The 27378-nt window shown below is 41.9% G+C and overlaps 1 protein-coding gene and 1 long non-coding RNA gene across 3 annotated transcripts in view; both read right to left on the bottom strand.

Annotated features, from left to right (window-relative positions):
- Nucleotides 1–9395, bottom strand: part of SGPP2 (sphingosine-1-phosphate phosphatase 2) — a 135874-nt gene extending 126479 nt beyond the window's left edge. Inside the window, exon 1 of the mRNA XM_003907999.4 lies at nt 9088–9395. Coding sequence (XP_003908048.2) covers nt 9088–9306 — 219 coding nt within the window. The 5' untranslated portion in view covers nt 9307–9395. The remainder of the gene's footprint in view (nt 1–9087) is intronic.
- Nucleotides 9396–11648: 2253 nt separating this feature from the next.
- On the bottom strand, nt 11649–26279 carry LOC108581428. Of its 2 annotated transcripts, none has more exons than XR_001893638.3 (3): nt 23578–26279; nt 21802–21990; nt 11649–11942 (listed from the first exon to the last, which is right to left on the bottom strand). It is a non-coding gene; the product is annotated as an uncharacterized LOC108581428 (long non-coding RNA). The 2 variants fall into 2 exon arrangements; XR_001893639.3 differs by having other exon boundaries at nt 23731–26279.
- Nucleotides 26280–27378: the final 1099 nt, after the last annotated feature.

Raw genomic sequence — 27378 nt, 5'->3', positions numbered from 1 at the left:
CTGTTCCAGGCATGTCAGGCCCTGAGGGTACACAGGTGAGCGGAGGGATCTAACTTCCTCTCCCTATTGTCCTTCCTCACCAGCCACCATTCCCAACTACAGTGAGAGAAATAATGACCTACTTGAAATTATGTGCAAATCCCCCAAAGTAGTAGGCATCAGCACATTCTGGTTGCACTGGGAGATCCCCATAGGCTCCCTCCACTGAGAGGGGTTTATAATATAATTCCTCAAGAACGAAGAAGACTGCAGCAGCCACACAGCCAGCTTCTTTCCTAATGTCCTCTCTGAGCCATTCTATCCTGAAACACAACAGTTCCTCTAGCTTCTTACGCTCAGTGGAGTCTGCCATACTCAAGTCTTAGCTTCTTTTCCACTCAGAAATTTTTCTTCTGCTTTGCTTTGCCCCTCCCCTCCCCTCCCCTCCCTTCCACTCCCTTCCCTCCCCTCCCTCTCTCCCTCTCTCCCTCTCTCTTTCTCTCTTTCTTTATTTCTTTCCTTTTCAGAGTCTCGCTCTTGTTGCCTAGGCTGGAGTGCAAAGGCATGATTTTGGTTCACCACAAACTCCACTCCCCAGGTTCAAGCAATTCTCCTGTCTCAGCCTCCCAAGTTGCTGGGATTACAGGCATGTGCCACCATGCCCGGCTAATTTTGTATTTTTAGTAGAGATAGGGTTTCTCCATGTTGGTCAGGCTGGCCTCGAACTCCTTACGTCAGGTGATCCACCCGCCTCAGCCTCCCAAAGTGTTGGGATTACAGTTGTGAGCCACCATGTCCGGCCTATCTTTTCTACAGACTTTTCATTCCCTCCTCCACCTCTGGCTTCTGAGCTCCTATTGTTTCCTGGGTCTTGGGGCTTCCGTTTCTTTACAACCTCCTTCTTTTATCTGAGGTTTATCAGAACTCTACCATTCATGTCTGGGTCTTGCATTCAGACTTGCTGAGGCAGCAATTCGATTGAGTCTGTTAGTCACTGCACAATATGTATGATCTTGATTGGATGATGTCCCCATGCCAAGCCATGTCATAAAATGCTGACCAGCCTATAGAAGACTGCCTTTCACTCCGGGGCTGAGCCCTGGCTCAATCAGCTTGTAATCATAATGATGGGATCCTATGATTCAAAACATGGCAACCTCTGTCTTAAGAAACCATTTGTACTTTTTCCTCCTAAAGCATCTGTGGGTGACAGTGACAATAGAAGTATCATGGAGAACCCAAAACAGACATTAGGGTTTGATTTCACGTGAGTCCTGCATTTGTTGCTGCTTGAATCTAACATCACTGTTTCTTAAAAGGCTTCACCACTGGGCTCCCTCCATACTCCACAGGCACCCCCATCAATCCTGCACAGAGACACCCTGAGATCCCTTCTTAACACAGTGCTCTGAGTTGCCAATTCTGATTTGGCACACAGGATGAAATTGACTGCTATCTTCTTGTCTATAGGATAAAGTCCAAATTCTGCAGTAAGCCACATTAAGGCTTCAGCCTAAAACTCTGGCTGCAGCCCAGAACTGCAGCTGTATTATCACAGCAATTTCTTCACGCAACCTGCGCTGGGTGGGTTCCATTTCTCCTCTCTGGTCCACTCTCTGCCTTTCTGCAGGGGGCTGACCTTGATGGACTGCTTCAACCACCTCCAAAGCTCCCTGACTACGGGCTAAATTTGGTTAAAGGTGGGGCACTGGTAGGATATGAGAAAGAGGGCAAATGGAGAATGAGCTTGAGATCTGATCCCCACCCGCCAGCCTCTTCCTGCCTGGCTGTGGCTGCCTTTCTTTGCTAAGGGCCTCAGCTCTGGTCAGGGAATTCCCTCTGCTGTCTAAGCTCTCAGTAGGTCTGGGGTTACCCGAACCCTACTCCCTGTTCTTGCTTTTTTAGGCTGAAGTTGCTTGCTCCAAGATGCTTCATCCTCCCATGTTGGTTTTCTTCCAACCCTGCCCACATCTTTATAAATAGTCTTTCAATTACCCCCACCTTGTACAATTTTTAAATAGACTTGGGGCGGGGGCGGGGGGACAAGGTCTCTCTCTGCCACCTAGACTGGAGTGCAGTGGCGTGATCTTGGCTCACTGCAATCTCTACCTCCCGGGTTCAAGCAATTCTAATGCCTCAGCTTCCCAAGTAGCTGGTACATCAGATGTGTGCCACCACACCTGGCTAATTTTCATATTTTTTGGCAGAGACAGGGTTTCACCATGTTGGCCAGGCTGGTCTTGAACTCCTGACCTCAAGTGATCTGCCTGCCTTGGCCTCCCGAAGTGCTGTGATTACAGCTCCTGACCTCAAGAGAGCCACCATGCCTGGCCTAAATAGACTATTTCTTTTAAAGAAAAATTTTAAATTTATAAAAAGATTGAAAAAATAATACACAATTCCCATATACTCCCAGCCTTCCTTATACTCTGTAGCCAGTTACCCCTATGATTAACATCTTATGTTGGTATGATACATTTGTTACAATATCGATACATTATTATTAACTAAAGTCCATACTTTACACAGGCTTCCTTATTTTTTACCTAATGTTTTTCTTTTTCTGTTCCATGACCTCATCCAGGATACTATATAACATTTAGTCACGCCTCCTGAGACTCCTCTTGAGTTGTGACAGGTTCTCAGAATTTCCTTGTTTCTGATGACCTTGACAGTTTTGAAGAGTACTGGTCAGATATTTTGCAGAATGTCCCTCGACATGTAACAAGAACGCAAAATTTTAATATGCATCAAGAGAACATGATGTCAACATGACTTACCACTGGTGATGTTGACCTTGATCATCTGGCCAAGGGAGAGTCTGTCAAGTTTCCATACTGCAAAATTACTTTTATCCCCCTTCTCTTTCCATATGCCATATTCTTTGAAAGGAAGTCACTATGTACAGCCCATGTTAGGGAGCCTGGGTGTGGTGTCTCACGCCTGTAATCCCAGCACTTTGGGAGGCCGAGGCGGGCGGATCATGAGCTCAGGAGATCGAGACCATCCTGGCTAACACGGTGAAAACCTGTCTCTACTAAAAATATAAAAAATTAGCCAGGTGTGGTGGCGGGTGCCTGTAGTCCCAGCTACTCGGGAGGCTGAGGCAGGAGAATGGCGTGAACCTGGGAGGCGGAGCTTGCAGTGAGCCGAGATCACACCACTGCACTCCAGCCTGGGAGACAGCGAGACTTTGTCTCAAAAAAAAAAAAAAAAAGAAAAAAAAAAGAAAATTAAAGTAAAATATACATAAAATGTACCATTTTAATTATTTTTAAGGGTTTCAATCACCCTTTTTAAGTAGGCCAACTATTTCCTGCTGACACTCTGATGATACCCAGGCTGAACCTGTCATCATTCACCAAAAACGACGTGTGTCTTTATGTTCTAGCACACAGGAATCCAGGTACAGAAAGAGCTTCTCCCATTTTTGCCTGTTTGATTCCTACCCACTATTTAAGCCCCAACTCAAGACTTCATGGGCTCCCCTGGGAAGGTGAGTTACTCCTGCTATTGTCTCCCTGTCCTTGTATTCATCCTTCTATTCTAGTATTTTTGTTTTTTTGCACTGCACCCTTTTATTTGGGCTTTCACAGGGAAGAAACTAAATTGTATTTATCTTTATGTCTGTAAGTCTGAGGACTGTCCCAGAAACAGGGTATTGATCAATAGATGTTGATTGGAAATGAAGAAAGCAAAGGTGAGATAGAAGCCAAAGTGGTTTATTTTCTCCAAAGATTAAAGAGAGTATTAATACCTAACACTGACCAGGCGCAGTAGCTCACGCCTGTAATCCCAGCACTTTGGGAGGCCGAGGCCGGTGGATCATAAGGTCAGGAGATCGAGACCTTCCTGGCTAACACGGTGAAACCCCGTCTCTACTAAAAAATACACAAAATTAGCCAGGCATAGTGGTGGGTGACTGTAGTCCCAGCTACTCGCGAGGCTGTGGCAGGAAAATGGTGTGAATCCTGGAGGCACAGCTTGCAGTGAGCCGAGATCACGCCACTGCACTCCAGACTGGGAGAGAGAGCTAGACTGCATCTCAAAAAAAACCCCAAAAACCTAACATTGGTGAGTGTGTGAGAAAACCTCCCTTGTAGTGGTTTGCCCTAGTAGACCCTTCCTGTGGGCCAATTTGGTAATAGCTATGAAGAGCAATAATATATGCATTTTTTCACTCAGCAATTTCAAGTCTTGTCATTTTATTTAGAGGATAATCAAAGACAGGAGGAGAGACACTTGTACAAAGATGTTATCATTTTTAATGCAAAAACTGGAAACAACCCAAAGGCACAGGGCCTAGCTGACTAAATCACAGTATATTCATCCTTTGGAGGAACATGCAGCCATTAAAAATTGGGCTGAACATTTACTAAGTGATTAGCAATGGGCGGTGATATAATGGGCATGAATTTAACTTTCTCTTTGTGGGATTCCAAGTTTTCTCCTGTAAACAATGATGTCTGTAACTAGAAAAAAAGATCAAATGTATACTTTCAAAATATCTCATTTTATCATTTCACACGTAAGCATCCAATAAAGGATAATAAAAGCTTGCAGTCTGATCTGTTGGCCAGTTTAGTTATGATGAAGCCAAAATGTCACAGCTGCCATGACCACTGCCTGCAGCCATCACTACTCTCCTACTGAATATACAAAGGGTGGTGGGTCCTAGGAGAAGAGAACTCAGAGCTTCCCAACTTTGTTGGCCAGCATCTCTGGACCCCTCTTCTAACCTGGATCTTGGACATTGGTTTATGTTTGTTTTGTTTTGAAAGCTTCTCTAACTGTACACTATACTCGAGACTATACTGTACAGCCATGGTTAGAAAACCATGATTCTTGGCCAGGCGCGATGGCTCACACCTGTAATCCCAACACTTTGGGAGGCAGAGGCGGGCAGATCACCTAAGGTCAGGAGTTCATGACCAGCCTGGCAAACATGGCAAAATCCCATCTCTACTAAAACTATAAAAATTAGCTGGACTTGGAGGCTCATGCCTGTAATCCCAGCTACTTGGGAGGCTGAGGCAGGAGAATCGTTTGAATCCGAGAGGCAGAGGTTGCACTGAACTGAGATGGAGCCACTGTACTCCAGCCTGGGTGACAAGGTAAGACTCTGTCTCAAAAAAAAAAAAAAAAAAAAAAAAAAACCCCCAGAAAACCATGGTTTTTTTTTTTTTTTTTCCCCCACTCTGCTCATTCTGCAGATGAGACAAACGAGGTTCAGAGAAGTCCAAAATGACATGAAGGTAAAACTAGATCCTGGTCTCCTGCTTTCCTAGTGTTTGTATTTTAGCACACCAATGAAATCAAGGGAGGAATTTCATAGATTAACAGATTTAGAAGGCCTCAAATGTGTCAAGAGGAAAACTTGAAATGTTTCAAGAGTCTAAGATTTCTGGAAACAACTTATCTTTGAACCTCTCCCTAAGTCAATGTGAGAACTATGTCTGAGCAGTTATCAAAAAGTACTGGACACAGGGATATTAGAAAAGATGATCCTTCGTCTAATGTAATGCTGAGGAAGGCACTGCAGAGTCTAACTAAATACAACCATACTGAGTAAGCAAAAATGTTAGAAATCAAAATGCCATTATATCTGAGGCTGACTTTACCCCAGGACAAATAAATGAAATTCTCATCACACCTTTACCTTCCTGGACCAGTCCTAGGATCCTGTGTTTTGCTCAGGGCAGTGCCTCCCAAAGCAATAACAAAAAATGGCTTCCTACAGTTACTCTTGCAAGTCAGATATCCTTGCAAATTGAAAGCAATACCACCTCTTTTCACACAATCTCCACCCTGTCCCAGCCGGTCCCAACAGGACACACCTCAGTGAATCAGATACAGCGACGCCCTGGAATTTTCCCTGGAATCTGCACAGAGGAAAGCAGTTTAGACTTGGGAGTCAAAAGATCTGACTTCCCCTGACTGTGCGGATATCCTGGAAGTCCTCACCAAATCACTTAACCCTTCAGGACTCAGACTTTCTGTGAAATTCATGACTACTGGGCAATCTCTTAAGGCCCTGTCCAATTTATTCAATGACAGGCTTGTACAAGCCAAGCCCACTCCTGGTTTGTAAAAGATGCAGTTAATCTTTAAGCTAGCGGCGTGTGGTGTAATTAGAACTTGTAGAGGAAACTTTCAGTCACTTGAAAACAGGAAACACTTGTCCTGTTTTCAAAATTAAAACAAATATAGAAAATGTGAAAGGTGGGAAGGTAAATTAGATTCATTAAGATCTAAAGTCACTCAAATGAAGAAGAAAACTTCTCTATTGTTTGAAGGGTCTTAAATTAATGTTCTTGTGCTACCTGCTAGGCTATGTGGAAAAATCACTTGATTTTCAATATTCACTCATTTTTTTAAAAAGAAAAACAAAACATCGCCAGTTACAGTGACTGACATCTATAATTCCAGCACTCTGCAAGGCTGAGGCAGAAGGATCACTTGAGGCCAAGAGTTTAAGACTAGTCTTGGCAACATAGTGAGACCCTGTCTCTACAAACAAACAAAAAAACCAGATGATGGTATGCATCCGTAGTCTTAGCTACACAGGAGGCTGAGGCAGGAGAACTGCAGGAGCCCAGGAGGTGGAGGATACAGTGACTTATGATTGCACCACTGCACTCCACCCTGGGTGATACAGCAAGACCCTGTCTCTTAAAAAAAAAAAAAACAGTTTAAAACTATAATTTTATATTGCAATCTACACGCATGTATTCATAAAAGTGACTAGCTCCTCCTATATGCCAGGCTATGGGAAGAAAATAAGGACCATAACAGACAAGTTTCCTGCATTCTTAGAGCTTATCCTCTGGAGGGGCTGGGAATTATCAGATATCCCCACAAAGGCACATTTAGACAATGTGATAAATGCTGTAATGAAGAAACGCAGAAAGCAAAGAGAAACTATAGCAGGGGGAGCTAGGCTGGAAGGTAAGAGAGGGCACCCATGGAGGAACTGACCTTTGGAAATAGAAGGATGGGTGGGGAGGATATTTAGAGAAAGGACAGGCAGCTCAGGCAGGCCAAGGCCTGTACAAAGGCCTGCAGAGAGAGCAGCACACCTTTCACAACTGTCGCCTTAAAGTCCTACAAATTACCTGAGTGCAGGTATGACATCATTTCTGAGGGGGAGACTCTGTGTGTGTGTAAAGGATTAATCTTCCCAAGTCATTTGAAACCAACCCACCTGTAACAACATTTATTAACCTTTCATTTATCAAGCACTCTCTAGTTTATGATTTCCCCCATTATATACCAACACAATGATTTCTTATCTTGGGCATTCGGCTTTCTCGCTTTTACATGATCTGTGAGCAGAAGTCCTGTGTTGGCTGGGTGGGTATGGGGAAACCCTCACCATTTCGCTCGCTGAAGACCCAGGATTGTCAACCAGTAAGAAGATAATGCCGTGTAAGAAATCTGCTTATCTTGCTATAAAGGTCAAGAGGATCCAACTCTGGAGTTTAAAGTTAAGTTACCAGGGGTGATGCTTAAAACAGTTTGAAAAGCACTGGTGGAACAGTTCACTCTTTTTCAGCTTCCTGAATTAGAGCAACAGGGTAGAAGCTTGTGAAGACAGCAACAGAAAGCAACTCACGTGTCTACCTGTGGGTGTAAACGGTGTGTGCACCGACTATGTCATGGCACGTTTCAGCCGTGGGACTGTTTTTTTGTTTGTTTTGGTCTTTGTTTTTGTTTTTGTTTTTTCAAAAAGAGTCACGCTCTGTCGCCTTGGCTGGAGTGCAGTGGTGCGATCTTGACTCACTGCAACCTTTGCCTCAAGCTGTTCTCCCGCCTAAACCTCCCGAGTAGCTGGGACTACAGGTTGCGCCACCATGCCCAGCTGATTTCTTATCCCCCCTACTCTGCCCCCTTTTTAAGACAAGGCAAGAGAAAAGAGGGGGTTCTCATACTCATCTATAAGTTACCAGAATGTCACATGGGATAAAGAAGGGACAATAAAGAGGAAAAAATACAGAGGGGGATTTCTCTGGAGTGGCACACACAACCACCCTGACCCTCCCAAACTAATTCTATAATCCAATGCCTATCATATTCCCTTCCACACAGAAGCCAAGTTCTTCAGAATTCCTCAGTTACTACATCTAGAAATTCACACGTAAATAAAGGCCACCTTTCTTTCACCAAAACCTTCTAGGAAGAACAAAATGTGGCTGTGTACAAGGAATTCGAATTATTAATACGTTTGCTTCTGTTCTCCTGCGCCACACTTTTGACTTTGCCGAGGGAAAGGGCAGGTGCAGCCAGGGCTCCTGGTAGACATGCGTCCCCAGAAGCCAAGTGCAGCCCGTCTGGTCCCTCCTGCCTGGAGTCCCTGTGCACTGCGACGACGACGCACGCTGGTTCCCCCCAAGCCGCAGTGGGTTGTATAACCACGCTCTGAACGCCTAGCGGGCAGCGTGGCGAGCTTCCCTCCCAGAAGCATCTGTTAGAAGTCACTGGTGTCGGTCCACAAAAGACCCACCAGGCAGGAGGGACCCCCAGACTCTACGGGAGGACAAGCGGGAGGTGCTGTTAAGACATCATCGCCGGGGAGTAGTCCAGGGAGGTTGTAAATCTCTCTAGGAGCTGTGTGAGTCCCAAGTTCTGTCCCCAGAGCTGGCGGTGCAGCGCGGTGAGGAGCGTGCCGAGCCCGGCTGCACCCTCATTTGTGTGGATCAGGGAAGGGGGATGGGCGGAAATGCAAGAATACAGGGGGGAGTCTAAGAACGTCTCCCCGGGGAAGTGTCAAGGGCATCCCCGCTCCTCTGTTCCATTACGTAACTCTTACATATTTGCTGGCATCTACGTGAATTTAACTACTTTTCAAAGTGGGAAGTCTCTAAATGGACTGCATTGAAAGCGTCTGGGGATATCTCAATAGACCCGGTTGCCCCTGGCAGCGTTGGAGGGTGGCATCCTGGTTACTGGAAGGCCAGGCCTCCCTGTCCGCTCGCAGCGGCGGGAGCCGGGTCGCTGCCGGGGACGGCGCCCTCTCGACCCGGCCGGCCCCGCGTGGCTGAGTCTCCGGGACCCGCACGTCCGCAGCCGCCCCTTCCCCGTCCCCGGCGAACACCTGCCCGCGGTTACCTCCGGCGCCGCGGCTCTGCGCAGCCCGTTGGCCGGGACCCCGCCGCCCTTGCAGTTGACAGCGGGGAGATGCTCGACCCCGAGGACCCGCGCCGCGCGCTCCGTGGGGTCCGCGCCGTTCTCCCGGGGGCCTTCATCCGGAGCAGGGAAGAGCCCGCAGCGGCGCTGGAAGCGGGCGACGAGCTGGGAATCCTGCAGGCTCCGCAGCAGCTCGGCCATGGTGAGCCCGGGGCCGCGCTCCGCCGCCGCCGCCACTCCGGCCGGTGCCCTCCGCTGGCACCGCCACTCCCGCCTCGCCCCCGCCGGTCCCGCACTCCAGGCGGAGGCCGGGCGGGCGGAGCCCCGGGCCCAGCCAACAGGTGCGCCGCCCGGGTCCTAGCGCCCGCCCAGGTGTCCGCCTCCACCTTGCGCAAGGCGCGTGCCTCTTTCGCTCAGTCCCGGAGGGCTTGGGCGGCCCCGGGCGGCCACTGAGCCAGGACCGCTTGTAACCAGGCGGAGGAGTGCCGAGGGCCGAACTTCGCCTCTCTTCTCCCTGCGCCCCTAACCCCCGCTTTTTCTCCCCCCGGCAAACGTGACACTAATGGGAGCGGCCAAGCGCGCGTGCACCTGCGCGAGCCCATCCTTTCGGGCTCAGGTTGATCCCATAGTGACCTTCCTTGCAACTCTGAACCCATGGTGAAGTCGGATTTCCTCGAACGCCAGCTCCCCACAGCCAGCCACGTACTCCCACTTTCCTGCAAGACTAGTTCCCAGTAAATACAGCGAGTCCCCTAGGGAAAATTCCCAGGTTCTTTCCAAACTGCGTGATGCAACGTCTCCCCAGAGGTCCGAACACCCTTGAGCTTGCTCAAGTACCCAGGAGGATCAAAGTGGGCCCTGAGTCATCTTCTGCGTCGCTGCCCCTGCCCTTCTGATTTGGCAACTGGGGAACACTTTCAGGTGGGTTGGGAGGAAACTCCCTTCTGGATTTTCCGCATTGAGAACAAAGATGCTTACCGCTCTCTCCTACTTCTTTCTTTCCGCTCTGCTTAAGCAATGACACTGGGAGGACCGCACCAGACCCCTTAGGGAGTTTAAACGAGAAGAGAGCAAATACTGGAGGACTGGGGACAGGATTAGGTATCTCACTGCACCTGCACCTGCTTTAGAGCGCTCAGCAGAAGACAGCAAAGGAAACATCCTGCAGGCCGGGGTTGGTTTTCCCTCCTCCCTCCTACATTTCCCTCTTGGGCTCAGAGATTCCTTGGGAGGCAACAGTCAAATTAGGCCCAGGTGATCGGTCTGCAATAAAAGTGCAATTCAATCCTGTCTTTCGTTTGCTGCAGAAATCTGCATGTTTCCTGATTGTCCATGCAAAAGCCATCGGTTGCACAAATGATTAATGAACACCTGTCACTGCCTTATTTATTTATTCAGTTGTCCTTTTAGGTCTGAATGTCTTTTGGATGTGACTTTCCAGGATGATGTAGTCCCCTTCATGCTCTAGTTTCTACTTTTCTTGCTTCTCAGTCCTGTCTGGAGAACAAAGTCAAGGGGACTGAGAGAATGCTGAAGCTCCTAAGGGAAACCATTTTCCTCTTACAGAAGACATGCAGAGTTATTGTCACGCCTGGCGGGATCACACACAGAAATGTCCAGCCCAGGAGGTGGAAGCATCTCTCCACAGTGCTGCTGGCTGTCATTTACAGGTGTGAGGCAAAACCCTGTGGTTGGGTTTTAGAAGCTGGAGCTGTGATCATTGGGGCCCTGTTCTGCTTATGTGTTAAAGAAATGTTTTCCTGTGAAGACACTGGCATTTTGTGTCTCCCAAATTTAGTGCTTTGATTTTTCTTTCTGCCAATTAGGAAAAAGAGGCAAAGCAAAACATGGCACACATAGCATTAATTGTCAAAGAATTATAGTTGTAGACAGAGCATTTTATCTCCATGGAGGATCAGTTGCTGATTCCAGCTTCTAGTGCCTCACCAAGTCACCTGATGTAAGTCACTGTACGTCTCAGTTTATCCCTGTAATGAAATGATAATCCTCACTTCTTGTCTTTCTTATAAGGCTCTTGTAAAAATAATCTTGAGACAAGCTCTGTAAGGCCTAGTGAGATCATGATAACAAGGTGTATTGTGCTGGAGCCATTCAATCTAGGAAGGAATAATCAGGAGAACTTGGCTCTGAACATCTTGAGTGGGACCGAAGAGCCTCCTGGGCGGTGGTAAAATACATTTCCCGGAGCCTTTTTTTTCTAAGGCCCAGTCTAATATTTTGAACATGAATTTCTCAACCAACCTAACAAATATCAACATCTTTGAGAAGTGGTAGGGCTGAAAGACTGCTGTAATGGTGCAGAGATGTTAAATAGTAGCTTGCAGTTATGCAAAAAAAAATTTTCTTGATGCCAGAGAAATACCTTGTAGTTCTTTCATTGTTGAACACTAGTTATACCTGTGGGAAATACATTTCGCATCCCGCCCCTACAACCTTTTTTTTTTTTTTTTTTTGCCAGGGCAGAGATCCAGTTATTTGTACTTTGCTCAATTGCATATATATAACAATTACAAAATGACACATTTAAAAGGAATTGATGATGGATATATTAATATTAGTTCAGATAAAGGTTAAGCTACTGTAACAAAGAGATCCCAAAATACAGTGGCTTAAGGAATACAGACATGCATTTCTCTTTCATAGAATGGTTCTAAGGCAAGCAGTTGAGGTTAGTAGGAAACTCTGCTCCATGGCCCTAATCCATGACTGTGGTTCTTTTCATCCTATTGCTCCACCATGCCCTAAAGCTGAGCCTTAGGTCATCATCCTCTTTTGCATGGTTGAATCTATGTTAGGGCACATGTGAAGTTCAGCTCCTGAAAAGGTGAAAAAAGAGAGTGTTTTGAGCAGCAATGTCTTATTAAGCAAGTGAGGCAGAAGTTCACGCCTCACTTTCACTGATATTCTATCAGTGAGAAACCACTGGAAATGTTATCTCTAGCAGGACAACATTACGTCCAGCTGAAGCTATATTCCTGTGGAAGAAGCGGAGGACAGAATTCTTTTGTGGACAACCGGCAGTCTCCACCAGTGTTAGGAAACTAATATTGGTTAAAATGTTGTACAGCGAAAATCCATGTTATAATTCAACCATAATCTATACATTTTATCTAGGCAGCTTGTCATTCACTTGGTATGTTATAAATACTTATGTGCAGATACAATTTTTTAAAGAAACCACACTAAAAATAAGTTATTCCACTTTCTAGAAAAGGCAAAATAGAGACAAGAAAACCCACCAGTGGTTAGAAGAGCTGTATACAAAAAGGAAGAATGAGGGAATTTCAGAGACAATGGAACCATTCCATGTTATGGTTGTGGTGGTAGATGTATAACTCTAAGCATTTGTCAAAACCCATAGAACTGTATATAACAAAGAGAATTTTATTCTATGTAAATAAATATGTAAATAAAATATAAATAAAAATGTATAGAGATAAAAACAAAAATGCAACTGATAGGATATGAAATGAATGAAATAAAATTAACTATGCAAATGAAAAAAAATAAAAAAAAATAAAAATAAAAATAAGTTATTCCAAAAGACAGTTTCCCAGGCATGGTAGCACAAGCCTGTAATCCCAGCACATTGGGAGGCTGAGGTGGGAGGATTGCTTGAGGCCAGGAATTCAAGACCAGCTTGGGCAACACAGGGAGACCCCATCGCTACAAAAAATTTTAGAAAGTTAGCCAGCCATGGTAGCGTGAACTTGTAGTCCTAGCTACTCAGGAAGCTGAGGCAGAAGGATTGCTTGAGACCAGGAGGTTGAGGCTGCAGTGAGCCATGACCACACCACTGCACTCCAACCTGGATAACAGAGTGAGATCTTATCTCAAAAAAAAGAAAAAAAAAAAAAAGAAAGAAAAAATGGGGGCAGGGACAACTGGTAACCTTTAACAAATTAAAGTAATTTTTCAAGTGTTGTTAAAATACCTTCACTTTAAATGAAAAATTTTGGTATTAATTACATTATTGGTTTTTAAGTTCTGATTTAGAGTTATTTCTCTGCAGAGCAGGTTACTTCCAAATTACAACTAGACTGTTCAGTTTTCAATTGGGCAATGTTTCCTGGATCAAGACAAGTATACAGAATTTGGGTTCTATATTGATTATCTATTGCTGCGTAACAAATTATCACACAAAAATAGTAGCTTAAAACAACAACATTTAACATCTCAAAGTTTTGCAGAGCAGGAATCCAAGTGTATTTTAGCTGGGTCCTCTGGCTCTGGCTTTCTCGCAAGGTCACAGCCAAGCTGCTGGTTGAGGCTACATCATCTCAAGGCTCAACTGGAAGTGGATTTGTTTCCAGGATCACTCAGATGATGGTTGGCAGATTTCAATTAGCTGCAGACTGTTGGCCAGAGGCCATTCCCTCTTTGTCAACACATGGGCCATTTCATAGAATAGCTCATTATACAGCCACTTCATAGAATAGCTCATTATACAGCCCTTTACTTCACCAAAACAAGCAAATGAGGAAATCAAGACATACAGAGAGAGTCTGAACAGGATAAAATAGAAGTCTCTTATAGCCCAATCTTGGAGGTAACATTCCAATAGTTTTATCCTGTTCTACTTCATAGAAGCAAGTCCCTAGATCTAGCCCACACTGAAGGATGACAGAGGAAGTGAGAGAAGAATAGGAGTATTAAGAGGTAGGGATTGTTGGGAGCCTTTTCAGAAGCTGCATACTACAAGTTCTTCATGTTTACATCAATTCTCTAATTTCATAGCCACAATATCAATATTTATTGTCCCTAAGAAATACAATGTATAGTCTTGACCTCAAGGAGCTTCCATCTGTTGCATACACATAAGATGTATACACAGAGAAAAACACGTGCAATAATATAAAAACAATACTAAAAGGAAAAAAATGGAGCACCAGATGACAATTTCTAGTAAAAAAAACTACATGTATCACATCTGTAATTCTCAAATCTGGAATCAGAATTATCTCAAAAATCTGCCAAGATTACAGACCTCTTAAAAGAAAATATAAATTCTCAAATTAGAAAAGAGAAAAACAATGAAACTAATAAATGCAAAATAGAGTTATTGGAAAAAATGCAACAAAATAGACAAGCCATTAGCTAATATAATAAAGGAAGAACAAGAGGAAAAACAAAAGCACAAAATTTTAAATACTGAAGGAAAAATAATCATTAAAAGCAGAGAAAAAAATTTAAAAGCCTGAGAGCCTACTTTGTACACCTCTACGAAAATAAGTTTAAATAATAGATGAAATAGATGTTTTTTAAGGAAAACACAACTTACCAAAATTGATCCCAGGAAAGAAAGTCTAACCAGACTAATTATCATAAAACAGCTAGAGAAAGGGGGTTAAAATACTCCTCTATGAAAAGCACCAGGCCTAGCTGGCTTCACAAAAACATTCTATCCACCATTTAAAAAATGGGTAATCACAATGCTAATTAACGTATTCCAGATCATAGATGAAGACATTTTTCAAATTTTCTTTTATGAAGCAATATATTCATCTTGAAACCTGAAATAGTACCAAAAGAAAATGACAGAATACTATCACTTGTGAAAATCATTCAAAAATCTTAAAATATCAGGAGTCAGACTTCAGCAGCTCATTAAAAAATACTTTTTAATTAAAAGACTGAGATTTATTCCAGTAATGCAAGTAGGCTAAATATTAGAAATCCATCTATGTTATCTATCATATTCATAAAACTAAAGAGAAAAATCATATGATCTGTTATGGACTGAGTTGTGTTCCCCACCCTAAAAAAAGATATGTTGAAATCCTAATTCCTAATATTTCAGGATGTCATCTTATTTTGAGAGAGGGTCACCACAAATATAATTAGTCAAGAAGAGGTCATACTGTACAGGTTGAGTATCCTAAATCTAAAAATCCAAAATTCAAAAATGGTCCAAAATTAACACTGTTTGAGCACTGACATGACACTCCAAGGAAATACTCAGTGGAGCGTTTCAGATTTTGGATTTTCAGATTAGGGATGCTGAACTGGTCAATGAAGTGCAAATATTCTAAAATCTGAAAAAATATGAAGACTGAAACATTTGTGGCCCCAAGCATTTTGGATAAGGCATACTCAACTTGTAACGGAGTGGACCCCTGATCCATTATGACTCAGGTGCTTACTCACTTAGATGACCATATGAGGACAGAGACACACAGGGAGACCACCATATGATGATGAAGGCGGAGACTGGAGTTTTACAGCTGTGAACCAAGGGATGTCAGGGATTGCCAGCAAATCACCAGAAGCCAGAAGAGGCTAGGAAAGATTTCCTTACAGGTTTCAGAGGGAGCATGGCCCTTGATGTCTGGTCTCCAAAACTGTGAAACAATAACTTTCTATTGTTTTAAGCTACCCAGTTTGTGGTACTTTGTCACAGCACCCCTAGGACACTAATACATTGTCTTTTTGATAGATGTAGAAAAACTATTTGATAATACTTTACACTCACTCTTGTCAAGTCTCCTCAATAAAATAAAAGTGTTTAATGTGTCTGGGGTCAGTGACACATAATTTCGGTTGGATGGAGAGTTCCTGTATTTGAGTAATAGAATATAATGTGGGAGGGATAAATTGTGTCTTCCCAGTAGTAAGTCCTGAATGTCGGGCTATGAGTTTTACAGTATATGTTTGAGGCAATGAGAAATCTTTGAAGGGCAGACCGGGTGCGATGGCTCAAATCTGTAATCTCAGCACTTTGGAAGGCTGAGGCAGGCGGATCATTTGAAGTCACGAGTTCAAGACTGGCCTGGCCAACATGGTGAAACCCTGTCTCTACTAAAAATACAAAAATTAGCTGGGCATGGTGGTAGGTGTCTGCAATCCCAGCTACTTGAAAGGCTGAGGCAGGAAAATTGCTTGAACCTGGGTGGTGGAGGTTTCAGTGAGTAGAGATCATGCCATTGCACTCCAGCCTGGGCGACAGAGCGAGACTCTGTCTCCAAAAAAAAAAAAGAAAGAAAAAAAAACAACTTTGGAAAACAAATAAAGGACATGAGAAAAGCAGTGTTGCCAGAAAATTAAATGGGAAGTTTGCTATTTAGTAAATGGTGTCTGGAAGCAGGGAAATGCTGGAGATATGGATTTCCATTATAGGCCCCCATAATTCAAATTTAATAGGACTTTTTCAGATGGAAGAAATTTCACTCAATTGCATATTAAAGCAAACATGAATCTACTGACTTTTCTTTTTTCCCACACAAATGGTAGCATTTGTTACATGCTGTTCTCTGTCTTGCTTTGCCTATTATGATATACTTAGAAATTATTCCATGTCATTATTAAAAGACCTCGTTCATTCATTTTTTTTAACTGCAGCACATTCTATGTGTTGTAGTTTATTTTACCAGTCCTCTAGTAATGAACACTTTGGGTTGTTTCCAAACAGTGACACTATAAACAGTGCTGCAATAAATAACCATTGTTCCCACCTGAGATCCATACAATAGACTCCTGGCAATGGAATTGCTGGATCAAAAGGCCTGTGCATTTGTAATTGTTAGATATGGCTTAATGGACCTCTAGAGAGTGATGTACCAACTTCCTCTTCAGTCAATGAAATTGCCTATTCCTCTACATTGTTGGCTACAAAATATTACCAAACTTTTTAATTTTTGTCAATCTGATAGGCTAAATATGGCATCTCCTGGTAGTTTTACTTTGCATGTCTCTTATTATCAGTGAGACTAGTCATCTCTTTCCATGGAGTTGGAGAGAAATGTCCAGGTCTATTCCTGTCTCCAGATGACAGATCTGGGTAAGAACTTTGACTTATCCCAGTCAGTTGCAGGGAAAATATTAGCTCCCTAATCTCCCAGCTTGAAAGCGATGTTCACCCTATTAAAGTCAGGAAGCTCCAGTTCAGTGTTTACCAAGGTGCCAGAGTTGGTGCTCATCCTGGAGTATCTTTGGGAGCCACAGGACTACTTTCGGAATTGAGAGAGGGACCAAACTGGTCTGTAAAATCTGCTCCAACCCAGGACTAAGTGGGTGGCTCTGACAGCAAGGCTGTAGGGAAGCCTCCTGCAGGAAAAGTAGTTATGGGGTGACTGCTTGCCTCATTCACAACTAGAAGTTAGGTTATTGCAGCAAAGGCTTAATTATTAATACAGATTATGTTAACTTTCATTGTCTAATTAAGTTTCATGATTTTCTTGGACTATAGTTACAAATTATCATATACCGAGTGGCTTAAAACAACAGAAATGTATTAACAGAACCCTCAAACTTCTGGAGGCCAGAAGTCCAAAATCCAGGTGTTGGCAGAGTTGCTGCATGCCTCTTTCCTAGCTTCTGGTGGTTGCGAGCAAGCCTTGGCATTCTGTGGCCTGTGGCAGTACCACTCCAGTATCTTCCTCCGTTGTCATATGGCATTCTCCCTGTGTGGCTCTCTGTGTCCAACATTCCTTCTTCTAAAGGCACTCATCATTGGATTAGGGTCTACTCAAATCGGTTTGATCTTGTGAACCCCCAAAACTTGAGACAGGTATCAGTTCAGAAAGTTTATTTTGCCAAGGTTGAGGACACATGCTACAACCTCAGGAGGTCCTGATGACATGTGCCCAAGGTGGTCAGAGCAGTTTGGTTTTATACATTTTAGGGAGACATGAGATATCAATCAACATGTAAGAGGAACATTAGTTTGGTTTGGAAAGGTGAAGCAACTTGAAGTGGGGAGGGTGCTTCCAGGTCATAGGTAGATAAGAGACAAATGGTTACATTATTTTGAGTTTCTGATTAGCCTCTCCAAGGGAGGCAATCGGATATGCATTTATCTCAGTCAGCAGAGGGATGACTGTGAATAGGATGGGATGAATAGAGGGATGACTGTGAATAGGATTGTTTTATATGTGACCTCTAAACCTCTGCTTAAGTTTGCCCTAAGCAGCTCCCAGCTTGACTCCTCCCTTTAGCTGAGTGATTTTGGGGCCCCAATATATTTTCCTGTCATATTTCCCCAATTTTTCTTTTTAAAAGTCTTTTGGAGAAAGCATTTTAGAAGAAAATGAGTCTCTGGTCTCAGGTTTTGTCTGATCTCTCATGGCTAGGATGGTTTATTCCTAGAGGGTAGGTCCCAAGTTATTAGGAAAGCTAATTTTAAGAAGGTTGTGAAGTCTCCTGTCCTGTGAAGAGAAAGTAGTGGGAGAAAGGGAGAAAAACAAAAACAAACAAAAGAACAATCCTGGAAAATCAATATAGGCTACCTTACTCTGAAGTCCATACATCAGCAGGCAGGTATGAAAGTGGCTTATGTGTGTAAAGAGGCTGTTACTTTCTTCTGAAGTTGAAGTTGTCTAGCTTTAAATCATAGGGCTTTATGAAAACACAGTTTAGTTTTCAGTGACTCCAAATTAGGAAAAACAAGAAAAAAGAAGAAGTAAAAAAATTAGAAACATTATTTTGAAGACTTGTAGCCAAGAAAAATTAAAATTCAGTTCAAACTGTAGAAAATAATAAATATTGAAAAACATTAGGAAAGACTGGAATCTAATAACAGGTATACTATAGTTTCTGAAACATAATTTTTCTCTCTCCAGTTTCTCATTGTTACTAAAGACAAATCATGGTAGGGCTGGTTTGCTTTATTATACTTGGCCTAGTTATTTGTATACAGTGCAGCAAGAATAAGTACTTTTTACATAAGCTTTTAAATTGGCTTTGATGGGACTTTGTTCCATAGAAGGAATCTCAGATAAGACTTTTTTAAAGCCAAGCCCAGCCATGGATTGTACCATCAAATACTTATGAGTTGGGTGATCCTCTCCTCTTGAGGTTCCAAGATAAAACTTGGGGCTCCTAAGCCTGTCAGAAAGTGACATTCTTTACTTACCACAGGTCACAGGTCAGGAACCCTGTACAGGGACTGTGTAGACAAGTACGAGGTCAGCTTTCCCAAGGCACTTTTATTGGCTCCATAAGTCAAGTTTGACTCCTTAAAGGAAAGCACACCGTTCCAGTTGAAGTGCTGGTAAAATAACCAGTTGCTCCAATTGTATCCTATTATAAATGAAAACAGATTCTTACTGCACTTATGCAAATAACTGTATTGCCATAAGTTAAGAATTGTTTCCAAACTATTATTTGAAAACTATTCTTTCCAAACTATTTGGAAACTCACAAATAGTTTCTGAATTCTGGAGAAATCAGGTAGAAAGAAAGCAAATATGATCCAAATTTTGTTCATAGGAGTACACTTTACTCAATTGTTAAAAGCTTGAATGTAAACAGTTTAAAACTTTTCTTGACCCTGAAAAACAAAACAAAGCATCAGCAACTTTTAAGCAAAAAATTAAAAATATTACTTCTCCTTGATATTCATGAACATTTCAGATCTCCATGAGCCCTGAAAGTTTTTTCTCTATTCTAATATCACAGTCTCCAAAGTTATCAGAAACCTGCATTCAAGAGTACCCATTAGAGTTTTATAGCTGATTATAAAACCACCTTCTAAAGGGGACAGAAACAAAAGAACAATTGTCCATGGATAACAAAAAGTTTTAGGGCAGCCATAGTCAAAGACACAATTGACAAGGGAATTTATTACCTCTGTGGCACACAATAATTTAATATAACAATTATAATTATTACTGATAATGTACATTAAGTCATATCAGAATTATAGGAGTTTTCCATAATTTTGGAACAAATACCAATGACATATTTATACAAGTACAGCCCAAAGAAAACCAAACATCATTTTATATTTGATAATGTTTCCTGTATAATTTCATACCAAATAAGCCAAATATGTCATTTTTGGACTATAAGGAACATCATATCCTAAAGAATTAATTAGGTCAGAAAAATACATAATTTATACTTTGATTTGGAAAGTTTGTCAAGTATCAAAGGTTTAAAACCCTTGATATCACAAAATAGCATCACAGGTCATTGTACATTTCATTTAACCAAAGTGATAACTCAAGAATTCTGAAAAAAGGTAAAAACCTTCATTCTTTGAGAGAGGAGACTTAATTTTCCAAACAATAAGCTCTAATAAAAACTAGCATGAAGCCAATTAAATTTGTTTTTCAAAATTATATAAGCAATCTATAACATTTTAATCTTGACCATAAGATATAACTTCCATAAACCTTTTATAACTTTTATAACCTTTATTAAGGAGTCGGTTAACACTTCAAGAAAACTTTGTTACTCTGACACAGGGGCCCAGATGCTGGTCTTACATCAGTGTGCCTTTGACATTGATGATTAATTTATAGAGAAACTGAACTTATTTTATCTCTCAAAATTGGCCCTTACAATCTCACGTGCCCACCTCTTCCATGATAGTCCCTGGGCCTTGAGGAGTTGAATAGCTTTAATTTCTGGCCCTGTGTCTCAGGAATGCGGTTTACTTTGATTGGCATTTTCCACAGGGCCTGAAGATGGGGCTTTAATTGTTGTCAGTGTTTAAAATTTAGCAGGACTTGGTGTCCTTTTTAGGCCCAGGAGTCAAAGCCCTGTAAGTCAATGTCACAAGCACTTTGAAAGGGCATACAGAGAGATATGCAGATATAATAACCTTAATAAAAATTTACTCTCAGTTTTTCCCTGAGCAAACCAAAACTTAATAATATGACAACTTGATTAGATAAAAGTGTTTTAAAAATAAATCATCTTGTGACTTACATAGACTGTTCATGACATGCTTGGACTTTCTGGTTTGTCTTGAGCGTCCCTCTTTCTTAAACAACCAGTCATTTTACTTTGGGACTAAATTTGCCATACAAGAGTCTTTCTCATATGAAATTATTTGTCTTTAAGCTTTCCCACCAAAAAAAAAAAAAACTTCTTTATTCTTATAACTTTCTTTACATCTCTCCTATTTCCTGGTTCCTTTTGCCTTGTTTTATATGTAACCTCTAAATAAGCTTTGAATGAGACAAAAATTGTTCACCATTTTTAAAAGGACATACTTTTTTAAAAGAATGTTTTCCTACAAATGTATTTTTATTGAAAAATACCCAAATAATGAAATATCTATTATTTAATTTAACTTTAAATTGTAAATTATGATGAGTTTGTCTATAAGTATTTATCCCATTACATTTATCTAATTATTTTACTTTATTTATTAGGCAATCAGATATGCATTTGTCTCAGTGAGCAGAGGGGTGACTTTGAATACAATGGGAGGCAGATTTGCCCTAAGTAGTTCCCATCTTGACTCTTCTCTGTAGCGTAGTGATTTTGGGGGCCCCAAGATATCTTCCCTTCACAACATATCTTAATGTGATCACATTCACAAAAGCTCTGTTTCCAAATATGGTCACATTCACAGGTTCTGGGTAAACATAAATTTGGGAGGGATCACTACTCAACCCAGAACATGCACTTCTTCTGTGCCAGGTGTATGCTCAGTACCTTGTACCATAACTTAAGTAATCATGGTTTACTCTTCTAGCAGCCCTGTGAGAAAGCCACTCATCAGGCATTTGACAATATGTGTGCATACTAGAGTCAGGCACTGTTTCAGGCTTGGGACACATTAGTTAAAAGAACAGAGTCCTGGGATTATGTAGTTTATATTTTAGAAGAGGAGGCAGCTGTTAGTAAATCAAATAAATATATACTTTTAGGGAGTGACAGGTGCTGTGGAGAGGAGCAAGGTGGGTGAGATGGGGCAAACACATTTTTAGGTAAGATGGTTACCTCAGAGGATGTGATATTTATGCAAAGTCCTGAAAAAAATGAAGGAGCCCACGCTGTCAAGACCAGGCGAAAGAGCATTCCAGACAGAGGGAACCACCATTCTTAAGAACTTGAGGCAGGCACAAGCTCTGCATACTGGAGCAACCACTGGGAAGCCTGGCTGGAGAGGCTTGAGTGCCATGGTTGACCCTGGGAGAGGTGTACAGAGGCTGAATCAAGTAGGGCTATAGAGGCTGTAATTAAGACTAATACTCTCACTTTACAGGTGAGGAAACTGAGGCTCAGAGATAGAAAACTCGGCCAATGCCACACAACTGATAAGTGGTTACAAGGACAATTGAACCCAAATCTGTTTGACTCCAAAACCAGTGATCATTATTACTAAATTACTCTCTATTCCTTGGATTTATCTTTACTTTTCACTTTTGTATTGAAAAGTATTCTTCGTGGGTAATAAGTGCTAAATAAATACTTAGTTGCTCTGGCTAAGAGTAAGACCTCACATTTTTTAGAGCTCTTGGAGTTCATGATTCATTTTCAAATTATTACATTTAAATTCTACAACAACCCTTGTGGGAAAGTGGTTTTAATCTCCATTTTATGGAAGAGAAAACTGAGGCTTGGTGATGTGGAGTGATTTCTCCCCAAGCTACAAAATGTATCTAATACATTTTGCAGGGCCCACCATCTACCATCTCACAATGCTTTATGAGAGAACTTCCTTCCTCTTCTACCCATAATCTACCCCTGGCAGGAGGAAGGAATGGGGAGAGGAGATTGACTACCATGTTTGAGCCAGATGACCCAGGCCCTGGCCAGAGCTAATTGGCCTTGGGCTGGACACCTGGCCAAATTTGGGCTCATCACATGCTCCCTCTTTGGGAATTTGGATTCAGAGATCCCAGTCAGTATCTACTGCACTAAAGAGAAGAAAATTTAAAAACTGGAGACCACACTGTGGAGCAGATAACTCTGTCATGTGGAAATGAGAGAAAAATAAAGCAGCCATACAGATAAGTCAAAGGTGAGCAAACAACCCCTGAAACGCAGCTCTCTGGTGCCTGGTTCCAGCTACTGTAAGGTTTTCCCTGCTTTTGGGTAGCTCAGGGAACCCAAAATTCACCTATTAGACCTGTCTGCATAGGTAAATATTAGACCCTTGGAGACCTGAATGAGAGCAAGGTTCATATACAGCTTTAGTTTCCAAAGCATTTTCATACATTTACCCTCTTATGTGTACAAATCTTCACACCAACCTCATGAGGTAGGTGGGACTGATACTCCCCACCCACAATTGAGCTTCAGACTCAAAGAGGTTAAATGAATTCTAAAGGCCTTTCCAACTAAAGGGAGAACCAGTATTCACACTTACACCTTCTGGCTGCAGATACTGATCTTTAGACCCAAAACCCAATGTGCTTTCTAGACATGCATGTTGTTCACTAAATCATATTGTATTCAGAGGCTGAATGTTTAATTCATCATCTGTATCATGAGTTTCTTTCACCTGAAATGTAGGTGCTATGAAAGCAGGATGATAACTCTAACCTGAAGCCCCAGAACCCAGGCAAAATCCAGCCCATGGAGACTGGGAGTTTTTAAGCAGGTACACAGACCAGACCAGATCTGGCTTATTGTAGTGACTCTACTGATAGTTCTCACTCTTGAGCTGAAGAGGTGTCCAGGATTGAATCAAGCTTTTCTAAGATGATGAGAGTTGCCATGGAAAGGGAGAAAAACCCTCCACTGTCACCCGTAGCTCTCGAGGCAACTCACTTGTTAACAAATTCCTTATTTCTGTTATTTGTTGCTTGAAGAGGGCTAGACAGCCAGGAACTGGCAGAAATGGAAAGAGAGGCTCTAGGACTGAAACCTGAGCTGCTTCCTACCTTCACTTCACAGTCACTAGATCACCAAAGCCCCACCCACCTCTCTGTGGAGTTCACTTGCTGCTGCCATGGAAACTACCAATTTCTATCCATGTCAGGGCCTTGGAATGTTGTAGAGGGCTGCAGGATCTGGGGCTCCTAAGAGATTCTGGAACTCAGTGATCTACTGATACTATTTCACCTCGTGTATATGTCAGATTGCCTCCTGGACTTTGCTGGAAATCTAGCCACTTTATTTGGGCAATGCATCTTGAAAGCCAAGCAAATGTTTGACACACAACCCTTTCAAAATTTGCAAACTCCTGTATGTGAATTTGGTAACTGACAGTATTTTTTTTTAAAAAAAGAAACACTAATTCGTATCTTTGCATCTGTGCAAATGTGTAAATACTTGAGGATTAATAGCTTTTTCAGATTAGGGGCCTATCATTTGTTAATAAATTGGTCAAAGCCTCAGCTCCATGGACTATCCAGGTTGCTGGAATTTTGAAATATAAAGCATGGCACTCATCTTCTGTTGTTGAGGGTGAACTCCTTTCCTCTCTTTAATGAAAAATGTCTTTTTTTTCTATTTGGACATGTTCAATAAATCATCAAACCTAACTTCTCCTTTTTAAAACTCTCAGACTGGGAGAAATTTCAGCTTAAAACCTCACTTTAACCAAAAACACTTAAATAGGCAACAAAAACAGAAATAAACCAGTGAGACTACATCAAACTAAAAAGTTGCTGCACAGCAAAACAATCAAAAGTGAAAAGGTTGAGCTAGTCATGGGGGTTCACGCCTGTGGGCCCAGCTACTTGGAAGGCTGAGGCAGGAGGATTGTTTGAAGCCCAGGAGTTCGAGTCCAGCCTGGGCAAATAGACCCTGTCTCTCAAAAAAATAAAATTAAATTAAAAAAAAGGACAAGTGGGAGGTCAATGTAGAACATGTGGATACTAGGAGGGGAATGATAGGCACTGGGGCCTACTTGACAGTGGAGGATAAAAGGAGGGAGAGAATCAGAAAAAAAAATACCTATTGGGTACTATGCTTATTACCCAGGTGATGAAATTATCCAAATCCCCATGACTTGCAATTTACCTATATAACAAAACTGCACCTGCACCCCTGAAACTAAAAGTTAAAAGAAAAGAAGAACTCAAATAATATGACATTTCTCCAAAAAGGCGTATTTTCCCTTCAGTTCCAAAAGGCATATCATTGAGATTGCCAAATATAGAAAGTGTGGCCCATTCATTAAATCTTTAGTATGAATAAATGTGAATCTGATATGTTTTAAATCTCAAAACAAATACATAAAAGTTTTTTTTTTTTTTTTTTAAAGAAATCACTGGAGGATCCTTCCCAATAGTCAGCTTCCTGTACATTTTTATAACATCATTCAATTTGCAAATCCAGTTAACAGTACTTTCCAAGACCGTGTTTATTATATAGGTACGGGTACAGCTGTAACACTTAGTTATCAAAAAAATTTAAAGCCTCTTGTAGCTCTGGATAAGCTTCCAAATCTAAGTGAATCACTTTTAGTTGTACTTTATACACTTTCAACTTCCTAAAACCTAAAAGTTGATTGGAAAACTTCACAGATAGTTACACTCAAAACGCATTGTCTAACAAACAAAGCAAGTCCCAGAATAATGCAGCACATATATAGCATATTGCTATTTATGTCTAAAATATTAAAATACACATTTTTGTGTGTGTGTGCACACATGCAAAAGAATAGAAAAAGATCTAGAGGAAAAACACTCATTGGCTGACACTAGCTACTTGTGGGAAGAGGTATGGAACTGGAGCCAAGGGAGACTTTTAATTTTGACTCTACGTGGCATTTGTTTGAATTTTTCACATGCATGTATCACTTTAGTGATTTAAAAGATTTGTTGTTCTTTTAAAACTGTCCTAACTGGTCAGGCTTGGTTAGTGAGAGAAGCAGGTTTCTAAGATGCTTACACAAAAGAGATTGTAATTATACTGAGAGATTACAATCATTTAAAGGTGGCTATGAGCCACCAGGTATCTCAAGCATATCTTTCTTACAAAGTTAACCATATCTCTGTCAAACTCGCCTGATAAACAACAGAATTATTTTCGTCTGTTTTTGTTTCCAACCAAGTGATCTACTAAGTCATCTTGTGGTGAGAAGGGCCCAGGGTAGGGAGGGGAGCAGTGTCAGATGCTGGACACGCGCTATAACCCCTCTGGGTCTCAGGGTTCTCCAACATCCGTGGGTAGGTTAATCAAAGTCTATCCACTAAAACGCCTGTCTGCAGTGGGCAGATGATCAATCTTGTAAGTGGCCTGTGCACATAGGCCTGCAGTGCCTACTCTGTACAAAGGCCCCGACCATCATGCCTGCCAATATAGATTCTCAGAACCAAAATGACCTGCAGGCTACACCATGGCTTTGGTTGAGACATCAGCATTAATTCAGCAGAGTCTGTGGACAAATGTGAGAACTATCAGATATACACAGGAACCAACATCTAAAGAAGAGGCTGGGCCGGGCGCGGTGGCTCAAGCCTGTAATCCCAGCACTTTGGGAGGCCGAGACGGGCGGATCACGAGTTCAGGAGATCGAGACCATCCTGGCTAACACGGTGAAACCCCGTCTCTACTAAAATACAAAAAAAATTAGCCGGGCGAGGTGGCGGGCGCCTGTACTCCCAGCTACTCGGGAGGCTGAGGCAGGAGAATGGCGTGAACCCGGGAGGCGGAGCTTGCAGTGAGCTGAGATCCGGCCACTGCACTCCAGCCTGGGCAACAGAGCCAGACTCCGTCTCAAAAAAAAAAAAAAAAAAAAAAAGAAGAGGCTGGCCCACACTGTCATCTTAAAAATGGAATTAATTGCCAGCCTTTAAAAATCTGAAGATTTCATAGGTGGGAAGGTAAATTAGTACAGAAATTATGGAAAATTGTATGGAGGTTCCTCAAAAAAACTAAACTAGAACAACCATATATGATCCAGCAATCCCATGAATGGGTATATACCAATATATCCAAAGGAAATGAAATTGATGTATCAAAGAGATATCTGCACTTCCATGTTCATTGCAGCATTATGCACAACCGCCAAGATATGGAATCAACCCAAGTCTGTATTATGTATGAATGGGTAAAAAATGTGGTGTATAACACAAACTGAGGTATGTCAGCCAGCCTTAAGAAGAAAATTCTGTCATTTGTGACAGCATAAATGAATCTAGAGGACATTAAGTGAAATAAGCCAGACACAGAAAGACAAATACCGTATGATCTCATTTATATGTGGAATCTGAAAAAACTGAACTCACAGAGGCAGAGAGTAAAATGGTGGTTACTAGGGCCTTAGGGGGTTGGGAGGGGTGTTGGTCAAAAGATACAGAATTTCAGCTAGACAGAAGGAATGTGGTCAAGAGATCTATTGTACATCACGGTGACTGCAGTTAATAAGAGAGTAGGTTTTAAGTGTTCTTACCACACAGAAATTAGAATGTGAGGTAATACGCATGTTCATTTGCTTGATTTAGTCATTCCACAACATAAACACATTTCAAAAGATCCTGCTGTATGCCCTAAGTATATAGAATTTTTGTCAATTTGAAGAAAACAAAGAAGTAGAAAATAAAATATCAGATGATTTTATGTAAAATATAGATCTCTATCTTTATCTTAAAAAGCTGGAAGATCTGACATCCCTGGGCC

This window comes from Papio anubis, chromosome 10, assembly GCF_008728515.1.
Source record: "Papio anubis isolate 15944 chromosome 10, Panubis1.0, whole genome shotgun sequence".
Classification (NCBI taxonomy): domain Eukaryota; kingdom Metazoa; phylum Chordata; class Mammalia; order Primates; family Cercopithecidae; genus Papio; species Papio anubis.
The sequence above is the reverse complement of the archived record's forward strand: the minus strand, read 5'-3'. Positions and strand labels throughout refer to the sequence as shown.